Genomic DNA, 17,727 nt, shown 5'->3' with positions numbered 1-17,727 from the left:
TATAATATTTTGTCGACGCAGCGTGATGCAAAAAAGGGTTGTGATTTGAATCATGGTTTTAATCAGTTCGGACCGTAACGTTTTCTAATTTAATAAAGAATTCACTTGATGATTGACAAAAAAAGTAAAATTAATGTCACATTAAACTTGCAGGTTTTACTAATATTATAAATGTGAGATTTTGTAGGAGTATTTTAGAGAATTTGATACCCAGATAGTTTATAACCTAGATTACCACATAAGATACTCTTTACCGCGGGAAATCTTTTCACACGCAAGAAGTCGTGGGCGGACGCTAGTGATTTCTAAATGTTTAAGTATCTACTACCTACCTTAAAGATAGAACAGTTTCAAGCAGAACAAACAGTAATATACTTACTAAGTTCTTCCAATTGCAATGACTTATCCATGTTTTGTTAATGGAAAATACCTCCGTTGTTTTTACAAGGCATTTTCTATTGAACCGTACTAAATAACAATTACTCAGATTGCGTGACAGACCAGACATCACGATTTAAAAATGTCGTTAATATGGAAACGCCATTAGCCATTAGCCATGCAATTATGTTCCTATCAGAAGTTACTGATTTTTACCTTTTGTACATTTTGTACCTAAATGAATATTATTAAATGTAGAGTATATTATCATACGTAACCATATTATATACATAAATCGAGTGCAACTTCTCCAGGATCGACTAAAAATGAATCAATTATGTGTTATCATATAATTATATCACTCTTACACGCACATAGACCGTGTCGTAATGATTTTAAGTCAATTTCCTTGGTTTAATGAAGTTTTCAAAAACTTCCTGAGTTTAAGGGTTGAATTTACTAAAATAAATTTATAAATATTATTCCTAAATTTCTAACCAGAGAATAAACCAACATTTTTTAGTATTTTTATGGTGTTTTTTAACAAGTAAACATGGAATCGATATACAAAAAATATTTAGTTCTATTTGATATTTTGTTGCTATAAGATGATCGTAGATTAAATAAGTGTAAAAAATACGACCCCTAAACGAGACGTTAGTTGTAACTATGATAAATGATTTTCCTCTCTCAATTTACTGGGCATGGAGTAATTCTGTTTTTATGGCGTCAATCCCCTTATCTCAGTTTCCACTCGAGCAAAGGTCCCGCCAAATTATTTTCCGGATTTTAGTAGGTACTTTGATTCTTGACAATCCCCACAAGTTAGCTTTAAAGTCGAATGAAATATTGATTTTAAAGAATAAAATATAGGAAATTAAAAAAAAATCCGTAAGAGTTAAAATGGTTTACAATTATCAGAATCTTTGTTTTAAACTGACTAAAATTAACTGTTTTATTTTTTTTAAATTATGTTACACTAAAAAAAAGTCATAAATGAAAAATTCCTTCTTTTATTTATTGAATTTTATAAAAAAAAATCTGATTTCAACTTTTGTAAAATGTTATAGAAACCTTATATAGCTTTTAAAGCTTATTTAATCTTGTTATTTTATTTGTTGTGAAACAAGGCTGAAACGAAGTACGAATCCATTTTTAAATTTGTTTAAATGAATCCTGGGAAAAAGTTTCTTAGCTTGGAATATAGTTTATTCTTTACTATTTATTTAAAGAAAATTGTGTTGAAACAGACAATCCAATAACTATTTTCAAACATTGTAGCAAACCAATTTCATAAAAGTCGCTATGATATACATAACGTATGAATATTTTTCAGGTGGATATAGTTTTCCTGTTTCAGTGTAAAATTGCGAACAATATGACAAGTGGGGGTGGGGCGCGGGGTGGTGGGGCGTGGGACGAGTGGGGAGATGGATGTAAACACAAAGCTGAGGCAAGCCGGCAGTCACGTGGCGCGCCCGCCGGGGGCGCATCACTCTTAAGGGTGGAATCGCTACTAACAACACCATACGCACCATAACATTCCGATATTGTTCTACAACACTAATACGCGAACTTAAAAAAAAGAATTTTGCAAATTAGTCCAGCCGTTTGGAAATGATCGCTGAACATACATAAAAAAAAATTATCGCGACGAATTGAGAACCTCCTCCTTTTTTTGAAGTCGGTTAAAAAGTGATTTTTAAAACTTCCCTCAAGAGTGATGTATCCCCGGAAAAGTGTTGTGACAATTTTTCTCCGAAGCTCCATACAATTTGACATATCTCTATCACATTTCAATGTTTACGTATTGAATTAGAGTAATTGTATACAATACAACAACCGCTCTAAAGAATATCAATACAAAACATATCAATCTAGTATTAACGACATATCTATAATTAAATATCTAACGTAACTTATCGTAGTTTTTAATGTAACATGAAACATATTGTAATGATTGTGTAGTTAAATATTTATGCTAGATTAATTACTGTGTACTGGAAACTAGTTTAAGGTGAGTAATATTTTTTTTATTGTTCTATTCTGTTTATTCATGATTTAACTATGATTTTGTAATGTAGACACTCATTTATAATTGATTTTTAATGAAACCAATAAGGTTTTATTATTTATTTGTAAATATTAAGGATTTAATTTTCATTTACATTTAATGTTATTTTAAATTTACATTTAATTTAGGTATAGTTATATTTTATAACTTAGCTGAATATTTTTTAAATTAGTGTATAAATATATATGTGTAAGCATGTCTATTTATTTTACTAATATTAATTAATACTAAACTAAAATTGGTAACAGTCACTCAACCGCAAGGTTTTTTTTTATTAAATTATCTAAAAGTATTTCTAGAATATATTTATTCATGAAACAAATAATGCTTTCCAAAACTTTTCTCTTTTTCCTTTTCAAATTAGACTGGTTTACGTCGATTGCTACAATATGAAGAGATTAAATACTTTATAAAGTTTATAATAAGATTTCAAGTGATAGAGTAACTAACTTTGTTTAGTCTAATAGCATTGAACAGATGCTATAAGACGCGTATCATAGAAGCAAATATCATCGGTTTCAACCTTAAGTATGAATTGTTGGCAAGTAGCCATAAAGTTTGTATTTATGTTCCTGAACGAATGATTAAGAAAATACCTGACCTATAAGGCAACAGGGAGCTAATAAAATAGAAGTCGTTTAATAGGCAAAGGATTTTTACTCCAATTCTGAACTCTATTTATTTTTGTAGATGTTTAATCATAGATTTCGTGACATTATGTCTATGGTCGCAATATTCATAGAGGCATTAACAACATAATGAAATTAACTTTCAAAAAGACGGTTACCAAATTTTCTATTTGCTGCGACAAATGTTATACCAATCGAATAACCGAGTTTAAATATTGCTGGAAGTTATCTAACCAACCTACATTAAGTTATCAAATCTATCTATTTGTAACTCAAAAACTTTCGCGTTGCACACTTATAGTAATATAATAATAGGAAACAGGATTTTACGCGAACACGCATTCTACCTTGGAATATAAATGTATTAAAATCAAATCAAATTCTGCCTCCTATGACAATCAGACACACAGCAAGAATTAACCGCCAGTACAGAAGAAAGTGCTGATGAAAAAGCTGGCAAAAACACTTGAGTATTATTTTTTCAAGTGAACTATTTTTAAAGTTTTCTATTATTTTATCTATTACTCAAACAGCAATTTATATTAACAAGCTAAAACTGTAGATTTTTATTATAATTTATAAAAATCTATCCAAGCTTTTAATAAATTTCAGTGGATGATTAACGATTCGTTCGTTACGAAAATAAACATAATCAAGAAAATGTTTTTGAATTGTAAACATGATCTTAATATTAATATTAATATTAATATTAGTTCAGAGTCATAAAACTCGAATTGTAGTTTTTGATTTGTAATCTATCAAACTAACGTTGAAAAAGTGAAAATATGAGAATACGCATTGAATATATGAGAGAATAAAAAGTAATTTTGAACTATTAATATATAAATGACAAATAAATAATATAATAAATTACTTATTATATAAGTTTTTCTTGATTGAATTATTTTATAGGACAATGGACGTACAAGGCAATAAACTAGTAATTATGAGTCAAAAATGTAAATCAATTTCAAAAGCTCGGCTTAGAATTGAAGCCAATTGTTACCTAATAATATACTAAAATAAATAATATTTTATCACAAGAATGCCTGTAATAAACTGATACCCTCCTAGCAAAAAAACCCTTACAGGAGATTAAATAATTTTGTTTTGTGTAGCATTTTATTTGTATCATGATATTAATCAGTATGGAAAGCTTTCTCGTCCCCTCTAAACGTTGAACGTATCTAATCTAATAACGGGTCCGCCCCTGAAAATGTTTCAACTATTATACGTCACGAGTTGTTTGCGTCGACAAAACGTTAATAGAGTTATTAAATTTAGCATTAATTTATTCAATTTCGCGTGGGTTAGAGCAAGACAATGGAGGCCGAGGGCGGGGCTCCGACAGGCGCCGCCCGTTCGCCGCTCACCTGAAATCTCATTAACATACATAGCTATTTATTACACGGGTGGCTATGTATCATCAGTCGATATTCATGCGATTGTGGAAGAGGAAACGAGATACAGCGCTGATGGTCTCTTTCCTATGACCTAGGGCTAGCATGATGGCCGCCGCTGCATATTGATTTTTATCCAAAATGACTACCAAAGCATTCGATTCTTTGTTTCCGTTTTGCTATAAATGTATCTGAGTTTTTGAATTCGTATTTTAAAGAGCGTGGCATTTCTCCGAATAATATTTAATCAGTGTTGTCTAGTTGTTTCCGACTAGAAGCAAGGAGCCCTTGGGGATGTTAACGACCACGAATCATAGTGTCGTTTAAGGCAAGGAACTTTTAGAAAACATTATATACCTTGAATTAAAATACTCTTCACTTCAAAACTTAAGCCATTATAAACAAAAATCGGTTGAGTGTGTATGTCGCTGTTCCTAAGTAAATTTTAGTACAAGCTGAAAAAAAATGATCTATGTTTTCAAATTCAAGCGCACGGAATGAAAAATAACCATACAAGCCTTATGAGCGATAGGATCTCTACCATTCGTGTCACACAAATTGTCTAAATATAATATAATTTAAGATGAAATACCTCAGTTAATTTTTAATCTCAACTTTTTAATATTAGGCAATATTAATCTAAAAATCATCCAAAAGGAAGTTCACTAATTCTTCATATTATTTTGTCTAGCAAAACGTCAATGAATTTCCTGGAATTGAATGATCTAGAAAAATCTTATTATCATAATAAGCACAATAAAATCAAAAGCTACTTTATGCTTAAATAGCTTTCGATTTATATTTGTTGAATGAGCCTTTCCGAACTTGTTTCTATCAAAAAACACAAATAAACGCAGATAAAACTGACTGATGACTGCCTCCGTGGCGCAGTGGTTTAGGTCGCCACGCCAATACCACTGTAACGGGAGGTCGTGGGTTCGATTCCCACACGGGACAATTATTTGTGCGATCCACAAATAATTGTTTCGGGTCTGGTTGTGCTTTGTGTCCGTTGTTTGTATGTTTGTAAGGTGCCCGCGACACAAGAGCAATTCTTAGTGCGGGAGTTGTCTTTAAAAAAAACAAAAAACAAAACAGTTGCTCCTTCATAAAAATCCTTTACGCGATATTCGAACCCAAATCTGACCATTTCAGTTAAATTTTGAAATTATTTGCTGATAAAGTAACCATCGTACTTTTGACAAAAAATTGTTTGCGGTATTTTTTATCAAAAACCTTTCACGTCACACATTACAAAAAAAAAACTGTAGGGGAACCTGTTGTACCTTGGCACTATGTGTACCTAGGCCACTGGGCTCGTTTTCAAATATTCGCGCGATACTAAATTCTACTGTTTACGGTATTCGATACGTCACTACAGACTATTCAATGTGCAGTTAGTCGCATACCGCCATTAAGCCGGTGTTTGGTGTTATCGACGCTGAAACTTTTTTGTGTGAAAAAGTAAGTATTTCTAATATATTTTGAAGTCTAATAGTTTTAAAAGTTTTCTAATAGTCACTTAACTGTTATATGCTATCGGTTCTTTGATTTTACAAGTCTCAACACAATAAAAAACTTACGAGATACTTAAATTCTAAACTATATAAAATCACCGTTTTAGCGAAGTTGGAGTAGTGTTGTACCTCGGTCACTGTCGATCAGTTGTACCTTGGCCACTGGCCAAGGTACAACCTGGATGTTATACTTTGGCCAGGAGAATGTTTTATTAAATTATTTCACATTTACGTAATAATATTCCTAATTAAATATCTTTATTATTTCAGAAATCGATGCAAAAATCACTTAAAAACTGGAAATGGCCTGAAAAAGAGGAGATTAAAACCCCGCAAAAAGTTAACAAGAACAGAGAAATTTATTATGTTCCAGAGATACAGAAGTACTGGGATTTCTACTAAATGCTTAAGGCTGAATAATATATCTACATTATTGATAGTGTTTTTATAATAGCTAGTCCAAATGACTGATTAAAATTTAAGAGAGAAATAATAATTTATATATAGGTAAAGATAATCTATACTAATTATCTATACTAATATTATAAAGCTGAAGAGTTTGTTTGTTTGTTTGAACGCGCTAATCTCAGGAACTACTGGTCCGATTTGAAAGAGATAGAAATACGATTTCAGTTTTAGATAGCCCATTTATCGAGGAAGGCTATAGGCTATATATCATCACGCTATGACCAATAGGAGCAGAGTACCAGTAAAAAATGTTACAAAAACGGGGAAAATTATGACCCATTCTTTCTTATGTGACGCAAGGGAAGTTGCGCGGGTCAGCTAGTTGTTTCAATATTTTGTTTTCCTTTGCTATGCTATATAGGTATATTGATTTGCTATATTATATTATGTTATATCGTCGCTGCGCCTGCCAAGTTCCACATGTGTCTTTTGTGAGATTTTGGAAAACTTTTTTTTTATTTGGGACACAATATTTATTTTTTTTAACATCAAAATACACATATGGAGTTTGGCAGGCGCAGCGATGTAATGTAACGAAACGGTGGCCAAAGTTAGTTGTTTTTGTTTAAATATTTTGTTTGAAAAGCATAAAAAAAGCTATGAATATTATTTTAATTTTTATCATTTTTAAATTTTGATCATTTGAGAATTTTTTAAATGTTTTGTTAAATACTGTATACTGTAATAATACTGTGTACTGTAATAAATCAAATAAAATGATTTTAGTTAACAAAACTTGATAATTTGCTTAAATTACCCCCAAATTTCAATGTGGCCTAGGTACAACGTACTACTGGCCTAGGTACATAGGGTATGTTGTACCTTGGCCACATTTCCCATTTTTTTTTTAATTTAAAAATATTATGTAAATATTAAATATACATTTCTGATATTTTTTTGGTGAGTACCCAAATAATTGACATTTCAAACTATGCAAATATGATTTGTGTGCTGCACGTCAAATCACAATAAAAAATATATTTCTAAAAAACCGGCCTAGGTACAACAGGTTCCCTTACACAAAATAAACCAAAAGAAACCAACATACATATATCAATACAAACAACGACAGAGATCACCGAAAGCTACTAAAAACTAAAAATCTAATAATTCAGAAGCTCTGTATTTTCTATCAGCGGGTTCTCAATAAATATTGGAGGGTTTAGGGGTATTTTATTGCTTTGTGAGCGAAAACTGGTTGAGTTGCGTCCCCAAGGAGCGATCGGTTGGCAAACATCGCAATCTGGCGCTAGAGGATACGGATTGTGGCTCCCGTCGCGCTTCACCGTGTCGCTCTACACTTTAAATGTTGTACTTTATATTGCATACTATTTTATTAGATATTACTTCAACTTTATTGTAATATTTTCCGCTACTTCCGAAACAAATTTTCTTTAAAAAAATCTTATTATAACGTGTTGAACGTGAAGTTTTTTAAATCTGAATAGTGGTCTGTGTAGAAAGAGTTTTTAAAACAAACATTTTGTTGTGTAGTGTAACAAAATATATAATTAGTACTATACTGGCTCTATATTGAAGCGCAGTGTAACTAATTAACTATGATGAGCTCTTAATAAACGTCACGTTGGCACGAGTTTGAAGAATTTAATAAACTGCCTCTAACAGTTATTCTCGGTTGAGTTCACAATTTTCTATATTAAATCGGCGGAGCGGCGTGGGAGCGGTTGCCATGATACCTTAGAGGAGTTAATAAGTCATAAATAGCGAGGTAAAAGGGGACAGAGCGATGGCAATCGTGTGAGTGCAACAGAGAGAGATGTCTCCCCCAGGTAGTGGTGGTGATGGGCAATCGTCTGGAAAAAGGTCCGTAAGAAAGAGCTATGAGGTGTCACAAAATTGCGATTTTTGACAATATAGTTATCGGATATGAACTGAATGTAACATTACACAAGGGATAACGAAGTGAAAGTAATATGCTCGATATTTATTTAAAGTATTCAACTTTTTGTTTACAAAGGCTTTTGTTATGAGTCATCCTCATTGGAACGTTAGAATCTTACTTTGACATTACATGATGACCAATATGTTTTTTTAATTCACATTTGAATCCAGCTTTTGTAAAGGTTTTAGGATGAAACAGTTTTGCTAGTATGTTTAAAATTTTTATTAAGACATCCAGACTGAACGTAAGATTTAATCAAAATTGTATAACGTATGTTGATTTCAGTTTATTTGCCTAATTAAGGAATTCTGCAGTTACATAAAAAACTACACTGAATATCAGGCGGATCAACATTGTAGATTAAAGTAAATGATGTATTTATCTTAGCAACTACAATGAAATAAAATCATAAATATTCAGCGACGTAACAAGAAACGTGCCGAACTTGACTAAACCACAAAATGTATGTATGTATAGGCATACAAGTAGGCATATTAAATAACATTGGGAGATTAAGTAACAAACAAACTCAAAATTTTAAATTAATTTGATGTTAAAAATAAATTATTATACAGTTTCAGTTTCTTACCTAATAAAAGGTGAAAGTAAATGTATCACTATTATCACTAGAAGGACAGGTTGAGAATCGCATTGTTTCGGTGAAGGGTCATTGAAATGCAGGCGCACGGTAAAGTGGTAAGCGATGAAAGTCGATAAGAGCTGAGTGCGCTATATCGACGAGTGGACGATCAACGCAAGTGGGCGGCTCTTAACAACTCATAATACTTGCCGATAAAATCACGTACATCGCTTTTGAGATGTTGCAAATATAAAAGATGCTTTCCGTTGACTTTTTTACGGTTGTAATGCGTAATGTATTTGTGCGATCTATTTATAATTGTTTCGGGTCTAGTCTAAATTAAAGATCCGTTGTTTGTATGTTTGCAAAGTCCACGCGACACAAAGCAAATCTAAGCACGGCAGTTGATGATGATATTGTTTTACGTATAACGATCAGTGTAAAGTCAATCAATAATATTTGTTCTAAACAAACAGGTGAACAATTAATACTTAGTAGAAACTATCCTCAAAATTTGATTGCAAATCGCGCGTAAAACGTTTGTTAACAAGTACATTTTGAATACCTTAATATTACGATAAAGTTAACCAGCGAGAAGAGCTGGCGTGAAGCCAGTATTACTATTTTTACTATTTTACAACATAAATATATGATATTAATAATAAAAGTCCAAAGTTAAAAGCATCCAACTCACGATCAAAGCCATAGGCATGCAATCATGCATCATATTTATTCAACTGCCGACGGACATCAAACAACTTAATAGAGAACCTAGTGTGCAGGCTTTGCTGCTGAGTGTCTACTGAAATGTTTCAGTCTGTTATAATTACAATTTCAACAATATTTACGAAAAAAGCTACATAGTCTGAGCATTTTGGACGAACTTTTTACGAGTACGAGTTTAATAATTTTTCGTTAACCCAGTTAACTACCCAATTGACGGTGGTCTGTTTGATTTCACTACAATATTTTAAAAATAACCAGAATAATTATTAATAATCAATTTAAATCGTTCACGCAAATGCTCTGTAAAAGTTGACGGACTATAGTCATAAGTTTTCTGTCACTTAAAAAAAGTTTATTATTTTATTACAGTAATTCGAAATAGCATGTAGGTCTTTATAGTTTTGTTAAATCTTCTATTTATTTAATATCACGACTCGTTTGTTTCGGTTTATGCTAACAACAATCAACTTGCATACTTAGCGGTTTTATAACTATTTAAATGGATTGCACTCCACCCCAAGTCGACGTTTCACGGTATAAAAATATACATTAATCGTTGTCTAAGAGGGTGCTCTGGTTTCGTAAGCAAAATTGTTATCAACGTTTATTTGCAAAACACTTTAAGATTTTCGTCGAAAAAGATTTTTACTCGAATAAGAAAGAAGTTGGTAAGCATCTTTTAATAGGCACTAAACATGTAATTCGTGGCTAAATTTACTATATTCTTAGCCTAATGAGGCCTGTCTTCCAACTGTGTTAGGGTCGTTTTCCAGTCTCACTGGATGCAGCTGAATACCAGTATTTTACATAGAGTGACTGCCTATCTGACTTCCACAATCAAGTTACCTAAAGAGCATGCATTTAAAAAATACTCACGCTCCTGCGGAAAATCGACGAAATCTCAATACATTTTGATGTCAGTAATAACTTAATTATCGACGCTAAAACTACAAAACTTTTTGCAATAGGTTCGATTGTTGAAATCGAATTAGGTATTTTAAATTCCTGTGAGTTCAACTAGCCAAGAAGTTACTATAGATACTATTAGGTAGTTTGAAACGATACTTTCCTTGGCTTTGGTTTGGTAAGAAATTGCAAAAAAAATAACAAATCTACATCGTGCCTATTATTTACAAATTAAGTTAATATCGTATATAAAGTATTAGATACATAGGGGTAAGGTTACCAAAAGTAATCGAAATCTTCTAATCTACATATAAGTCATCGTTGTAGAACCGATTTTTGATTCCTATATGTAATTTATACAGGTTGTTTCTCACGCATATGCACAATTCTATCACACACTTTCACATGCAATCATTGTCGTAACGTTATAGAATCAGAGTGTCTGCTTACAGATTTATTATTTCTGTGTTAAAATATGCTTTACTGATGTTTACCTACATATACCGGAATTGTCTTTTTTAAATGTCGGGTGATCACGCTTTAGCAAAATTGAGGTAAAATACAGCAAATACGTTCGTTATTGTTGATGAAAAAATATTGTTGTTATTAATATAAATAGACATTGTGATAAAAGTTTTTTAGTAACTAACTGCTACAAAAATATCTATATATCGTTTACAGTTAAACAAATAAATTCATTAACATAAAATATTATTTTTGATAAACTGATATCAAAAAAAGGATATTGTAACATGAAGTCATAAAATTATTTAATTGCACTTCCAGTTTCACACGAGAAGGTTTAAAGCTCGAATAAAAAAGTTAAACCGGTCTGATGGGTAGATATGCTGATTCAAACGCGTTATTCGGCGAGCGTAGCAATATGAATCATGAACAGGAGCTACGAATGCGCTACGAATATTTTACTCCGACGGAGAACTTGAAAATGTTTTATTATGGGTTTTTCTAGTTGTGAGTGTTAATAAAAATATTGTATTAATATAATAATATTCTTTATACAACAATATAAAAAGTTCAAATTTCTTATAATATCTAAAAAGATAAACATTTTTAAAAGTTGCTTGTATTACACAAGCAACTTTTAAAAATGTTTTTCAATAACTGCTGTTAGCTAAGCCACCTCATGTACGTGCAATAAAAGTTTTTTTATAAATTAAAGTAACCTACAATTGACTCCAGATATTTAACGATTTCAAAACTAAATTATCCTAACTAAATCGACCTAAAGATGGAATTGGTCCTTGTCATTTTTAATATTCTGTATTTTACTACCTCTACTGCTCTTTATCAAGACAAGTATTAATAATATAAGCTGACACTAATTACTGTTAACTATTAACAGTAAGTTCATAAATAAAAATAAAATTATACAAAATCCTAGGCAATAGAAGCATATCGTAGAATATTATAGTTAAAGTCCCATTAAAATTTGCCGCATCCATCGCTGGCGTGGATACGGTAGATGAAACCCATAGGTTCGTGTTCGTTGGACCGCGGAAACTTCATTTGCGAGCTCCTCTGTCCGTGAAATGAAGTCGGCTCGATATTGCGATATTATATCGATATCAGCGAACCGTTGGCGCATATAACTGAGGCCCTTACAGCTTATGGCTTAGTGATTTGTCAGAGGCTGTTATTACTTTCACAGTTGTCTGTGGCCCTTGTTTGTTGTTTTCGAGCAAGAAATAACATTTATTTTTATGTGTTCGTGGATTGGGCGAGTTTTTAATATGAGTTTGTATGTTATAGTGATGTAAATAACTTCTTTCTTCTATTCATTGACGTAGCTTATTAGTAGTAAAAAACATTGCAGTAGGCTTTTTTTATTCTTATTATTAAGTTTATCAATTGCTAATAAAATTATTTGCTTAATGATACCCATTAGGGCCGCGTTCCTCTGATATATTCTCGTAGTTCGATTCGATCGACTAGGTATAACGTCTTTTAGTATTTTCTTTTGTGGTTGAAATATTGACTTTTGTTAAATTAATGTCCAATATCTTTATATGAAAAAAAAATAGTCTTGTGCCTTTGGCATATGAAACTAATAGGGATGACGACTACTTTTTTTTGTCCGTCTGGTATATTGTAAAAAATATCTTACACCTATTTTTTCTTTTTGAACACAATTAAATAATGCCATCAAAAACATTCTGTAAAAACCTCAAGTCTCGCCGTAAAAAGTTGTGAGATCTATATAATACCAAGTCGATTAATCTATTTAGTCTCTACTTAAATGACTTTCTGTCTTAAGTTATTACGTATGTTATTATCATGCCAATTTAAAAAAAATAATACCTCTAAAACAAATAGACCGACCTGGCCATCGCATGATTTGATTATTAGTATGTATCACACTACACAGCACGACGAGAAGTTAATGCTCCTGAAATGTTAATGGCGAATTTGTGTTTTCTTGCGATTACCAAGTCGATCTATTTGTTTTAAAGGTATTTTTTTTTAAATTGGCATGATAATAACATACGTAATAACTTAAGACAGAAAGTCATTTAAGTAGAGACTAAATAGATTAATCGACTTGGTATCATATAGATCTCACAACTTTTTACGGCGAGACTTGAGGTTTTTACAGAATGTTTTTGATGGCATCTCACTTCTTTTTGTAGAGCGAACATAAATAAGTCCAATTTGTATGGAAAGACGTTTTTTTTCATAATTCAACATATTTTCCTATGGGAATGTTGTTCAGTTTCATGGGCTAAACACCCTTACCCACCCTATACCCCCTCCCGTTATGCCTCATACCTGTTTATTTTATATTCTACAGTAATAATAATTCATCAACTGCAAATGTAACCTTGTAATCTTATACATTTATACGGGATTACAAAGTTATTGTTGCAGTTGACGTATTTAGAAAACTGGACCGAAATTAGAAAATATTTAATTTTTCCCACGATTAAGACACTAAACCCTATTTGTATTCTAAATTTTAAGCTTCTAAGTCTGCTAGAAGTACCTTAGACTTTTGATGATCGGTGAGTCAGTGAGTCAGTGAATCAGTGAGTGACAAAATTCAAAATTTTAACAAGTTGTCATTCTTAAACTACTGGTTCAAATTGACTGAAATTTTAAATATACCGTGTCGATACAATGACTGATTAGTTGCTGAAAATCCAGGCTTCTTGTTTTATCCACAACGAAATAATAGGGGTGTCAAAAATAGCCCGAATTGCTTCGAGAAAAGGATGTTACGGCCGTGCCGCTTTTTTTTTGCTCGACTTGCGGGGGCACTTCCGTGCCCCCAGATTACGGCGATTCATTACGTTAAAGAGTCGCATGACGTCACGGTATAGTAGAAAATATACTAGAATGTGATATCATTAGCGTCCACTCCGTTACTTTAATGCTTTTTAACTAAGCCGCTTAATACTGTTCTATGATGAAAAAAAAAACCGTTTAGGATATTTTTTTACAATCTACCAAACGGAACAAAGTCTTAAAATAGTAGTCGTCCCTATTGATATTCTGATAATAACCTAAATAAGTTACTGAGCACTTCATAGTACGTGATTTTTTAATTTTTTTTATTTATTGTACTCTATAATTATAACTTAGAACTAGTACGATACTTGATCGATATGTCATTGTCGTGGTCAACCAAGTTTCCTCATTGGAGTGAATACTTTTCAGCAACCTCGGCGATTTAACGTCGACGTTTTCTACTCGAACCATTAATTTGATTTATCCCGCTCCATCGCATGTTGGCAATTTCTCAGTTTGGATTTTTATTATGTGTGTTGAGTATCAAGTGTGTTCTTACTTGATTCCGTTAGTATTAGAAAAACGCAATGAAAGCCTATATATAGCTATAAATGTACTATAAGAAAAAAATGTGGTCAGAATCTTTCAGATGCTTTACTATATTTAATATTTCAGTGTCATTTGTTTTCCGAAGATGTTAGCCAATGGTATTGCTGCAAGACCCTTGTGCGCAATGTATTTAATTCTCAGTTACAATAATTTTCATGGCCTTCTTTGCAAGTACCTACATAATTCTAAACTTGTATATTAACATTATGTACACGTGGAGAGTATATCTATTTTGGTAAATGCAGTTTAATTCTGTGAACTACAAAGCTTTACTCGTGTAAAGGTTTCAGTGGAAATGCCAGCTATGTTTGCAGCAACTATTCCAATAATTCGTGTTGCCCGTGGGCGTAAAGGCTGCTGTTAAACCGAGCTGAATGCACCCGTATATTTGTTGATAGGGTTGACGTCAGTAGTACATGTTTTAGGACCTCCTGAAAATTTTCAGAAATTGAACAAACCCCGCCCCTTTACAGAACTGGCTGCGATTGGTCGAAGTATATCTACGTCTGTAGACGTAGCGGCCAATGGCGGTTGGGGCTACGCGCAGCCGTAGCGCTACAGCATAGAGGCGCGCGGGGAGCTACACGATCGACAGACGCTACGGCGGAGCTGCTACGCCAGGGAACTGAAAAATGTGAGTACTAATTATTATATTTGTTACAGATCATTTTCATATAGTAGGGTCTTAAATATAGAACTATAAACAGTTGTATTAATGCACTGTATCTATATATAGGTATCACCGTGCATCTATATGTAGTATATGATAATATCTATACATACCTAGGTACCGTGGTACACGCGAGGTGGTTATGTAATGGACATATACGAAAAATTAGGTACATAGTGAACAATTTCTCAAAAAGCACCTTCATTTTATTACGATCGGTGAAAACTAAAAGTGATATTTTTTGGAAACCAGAATGATTCAATATATTTTTTTTCCTAAAATTACTGGTGGAATGACTAATAAGTAAATATTGTCGGCAGGTGTTAGTGTAGAGTGACATTTGATGTGGGACATCGGACCGTCGCAATGCAGGCGCTCCAGGCCGCGAAGGAGAAGACCTCGGGACTCTTCGCCAACAAGCCCCTTCTGTTCAAGTAAGTACCCCCATTTCACAGCCCTTTCACGACATTTGCAGCCTTAACTCTCAAAAAATCATACTTTTATATTAATTTACGGATAATCATAAGTATTTTGAAGATTTTATAGTTACGTTTTTCAATTGGTTGAAATTAAATAGTTTGTTGCTAAGAAGAGACCCGAATCCGGAAATGTAAGGGGAGAACATTGAATTTACAAAAGGTTTGATAAAAACCAAAGAAAAACAGTAATGAAATACGATAATTGAAGTCATTAAAACAGCTAAATCTCTTAAAATAACAGGAAAATGTCCGACCGTCGTTGCTCTTTCAGAATTGGTTAATCACAAACAAAAAAGGAAATTCAAGCAACGTGATTATTAAATAGTAATATGAGAGGAATGACCAATAGACGATGACCGTGGATATTTCTGATAAATCTACGTAACTTACTATTAGGACAAGTAAGAATGGATATTTAACCAAAAATAATAGTAATTTATCTACACAGAATTGTTCCAATCTTCAATTACCAAATAATTTTGTGTTACTTAGGTGTCAATGGCTAGGCTTATCTCTGTTATTCTATCTATACTAATCAAACGTTTTCAAATTTGCTATAAGTAAGTCATAATCAAGAAACCCCAAAAATATTTAACTTACGTTACCATACCAATTAAAACTGGAATTAGTTTACGCAAGGTTTATTGTATTTACAAATTTGGGACCTGAATAACTCGTTATACGTAATTCTTAACGAGTTTTTGGTACTTACATACAATTACTTATTTTACTCGAGTTATTATGCCACCAAAAATTTTAAGCAGTGTTTATACCGATCGACGACGTTAATCAACATTTTAAAAAAAGTGTCTGTATTAACACAACTCAAGTATTTTTCAACCCATGAGAAAGTAAACCTTTTATTTCTAAATTGTCATTTAAATATCACAAGGAACAAACATGACTCATAACATTTTAAAATACAAGTGAAAAAATGCTGTCTACGTCTTAATTGGCAATAAAACTAATCTCCTAGAAATGCAGAATTCAGTTTCCAACTACTAGACAGTCGAACATAATACGCGGAAATATATTAGGTCGGGTATATCTTTTCTCTACACAAAAAAGCTCCATATTTGGGTACCTCACGAGCTCACTGATATAAACCTAATGAACCGTGTACTCATTTGTGATTCTTGAAGCCAAAGAGATTTTATTACAAGTTCATACATACTATAATGCGAAAATACTTTTTCCCCGACCTAATATTTATGCAAAAGTTAATTGCGAAACTTGGTGTATATACCTCCGCCTCTGCCTTTGGGTATAACAGCCGTGAAATATGCATGCATAGTGTACATACTATAATGCGAAAAGACTTTTCCCCGGTCTAATATTTGTCGGTTATGAAACAAATCTAGATAAGATTATAAACAAAAAGAAACAGTTGATGGGTACGCGCGGGGAATCGAAGCAATTTAGCTGGAAGCCGCGAGACGATCGACGATAATATTGACAGCCAGATAATACTTGTTGCAATAGAAATAAAATATAAGGGCGGAGAAATCTCGGACTTGCCTTTAACGAGCTCCATGTAACGCAGGGGCGCCAACTCTTACAAACTACTATATGATTTTTATTGCAGTTTCGAAAATCGGGTTAACATATATTCGGGTTTACATGCACTCCAAAACTTAGATAAAGAATATTTTCTTTAAATACCACTGCATAACAACTACCACCGAAAGCTTTTTGTTTTCTAATAAATATTCTAAAAATGGTTTCGAAACTACAAAAATCTCAAAGGTTAAGTGTGATATTACATTTTCAAGACACCAAACAATACAACTCTATATAACAAAAAATGGGAACAAAGCGTCTCCGTTCAACAGATCATAATAGCAAATCGTCTGAATTGAACAAATAATGCGATTACGGAGTTAGCCGGTGGCAGCCCTGGAGGCACAGTCGACTGCTCAGCGTTGATAACAAACAGACATCATCCGGATTTGTGTCGTCATGCGAACACTCCCGCTCTCAATACCCAAGTATACTTGCTACACACACAAGCACACACATACACATACATTTATCACGGTGATTTGCTGACAAACCACCCCTTGTGTCTTATAAGTAGTCAGTTCTATAAATCAGCAGATTTATAATGAATTGATATGAGCTGTTCTAATTTATTGGTCGCTT

At 32.6% G+C, this 17,727-nt stretch overlaps 1 protein-coding gene across 1 annotated transcript in view; it reads left to right on the top strand.

The window, feature by feature from the left end:
- Window positions 1–1,885: 1,885 nt before the first annotated feature.
- The window catches only part of VGlut (Vesicular glutamate transporter), a 49,255-nt gene continuing 33,413 nt past the window's right edge, over window positions 1,886–17,727 (top strand). The window contains exons 1-3 of the mRNA XM_076118325.1: window positions 1,886–2,395; window positions 14,910–15,070; window positions 15,427–15,540. Of these exons, the coding sequence (XP_075974440.1) occupies window positions 15,473–15,540 (68 nt within the window). The 5' untranslated portion in view covers window positions 1,886–2,395; window positions 14,910–15,070; window positions 15,427–15,472. The remainder of the gene's footprint in view (window positions 2,396–14,909; window positions 15,071–15,426; window positions 15,541–17,727) is intronic.

Source organism: Anticarsia gemmatalis, chromosome 9 (genome assembly GCF_050436995.1).
Source record: "Anticarsia gemmatalis isolate Benzon Research Colony breed Stoneville strain chromosome 9, ilAntGemm2 primary, whole genome shotgun sequence".
Classification (NCBI taxonomy): Eukaryota; Metazoa; Arthropoda; class Insecta; order Lepidoptera; family Erebidae; genus Anticarsia; species Anticarsia gemmatalis.
The sequence above is the reverse complement of the archived record's forward strand: the minus strand, read 5'-3'. Positions and strand labels throughout refer to the sequence as shown.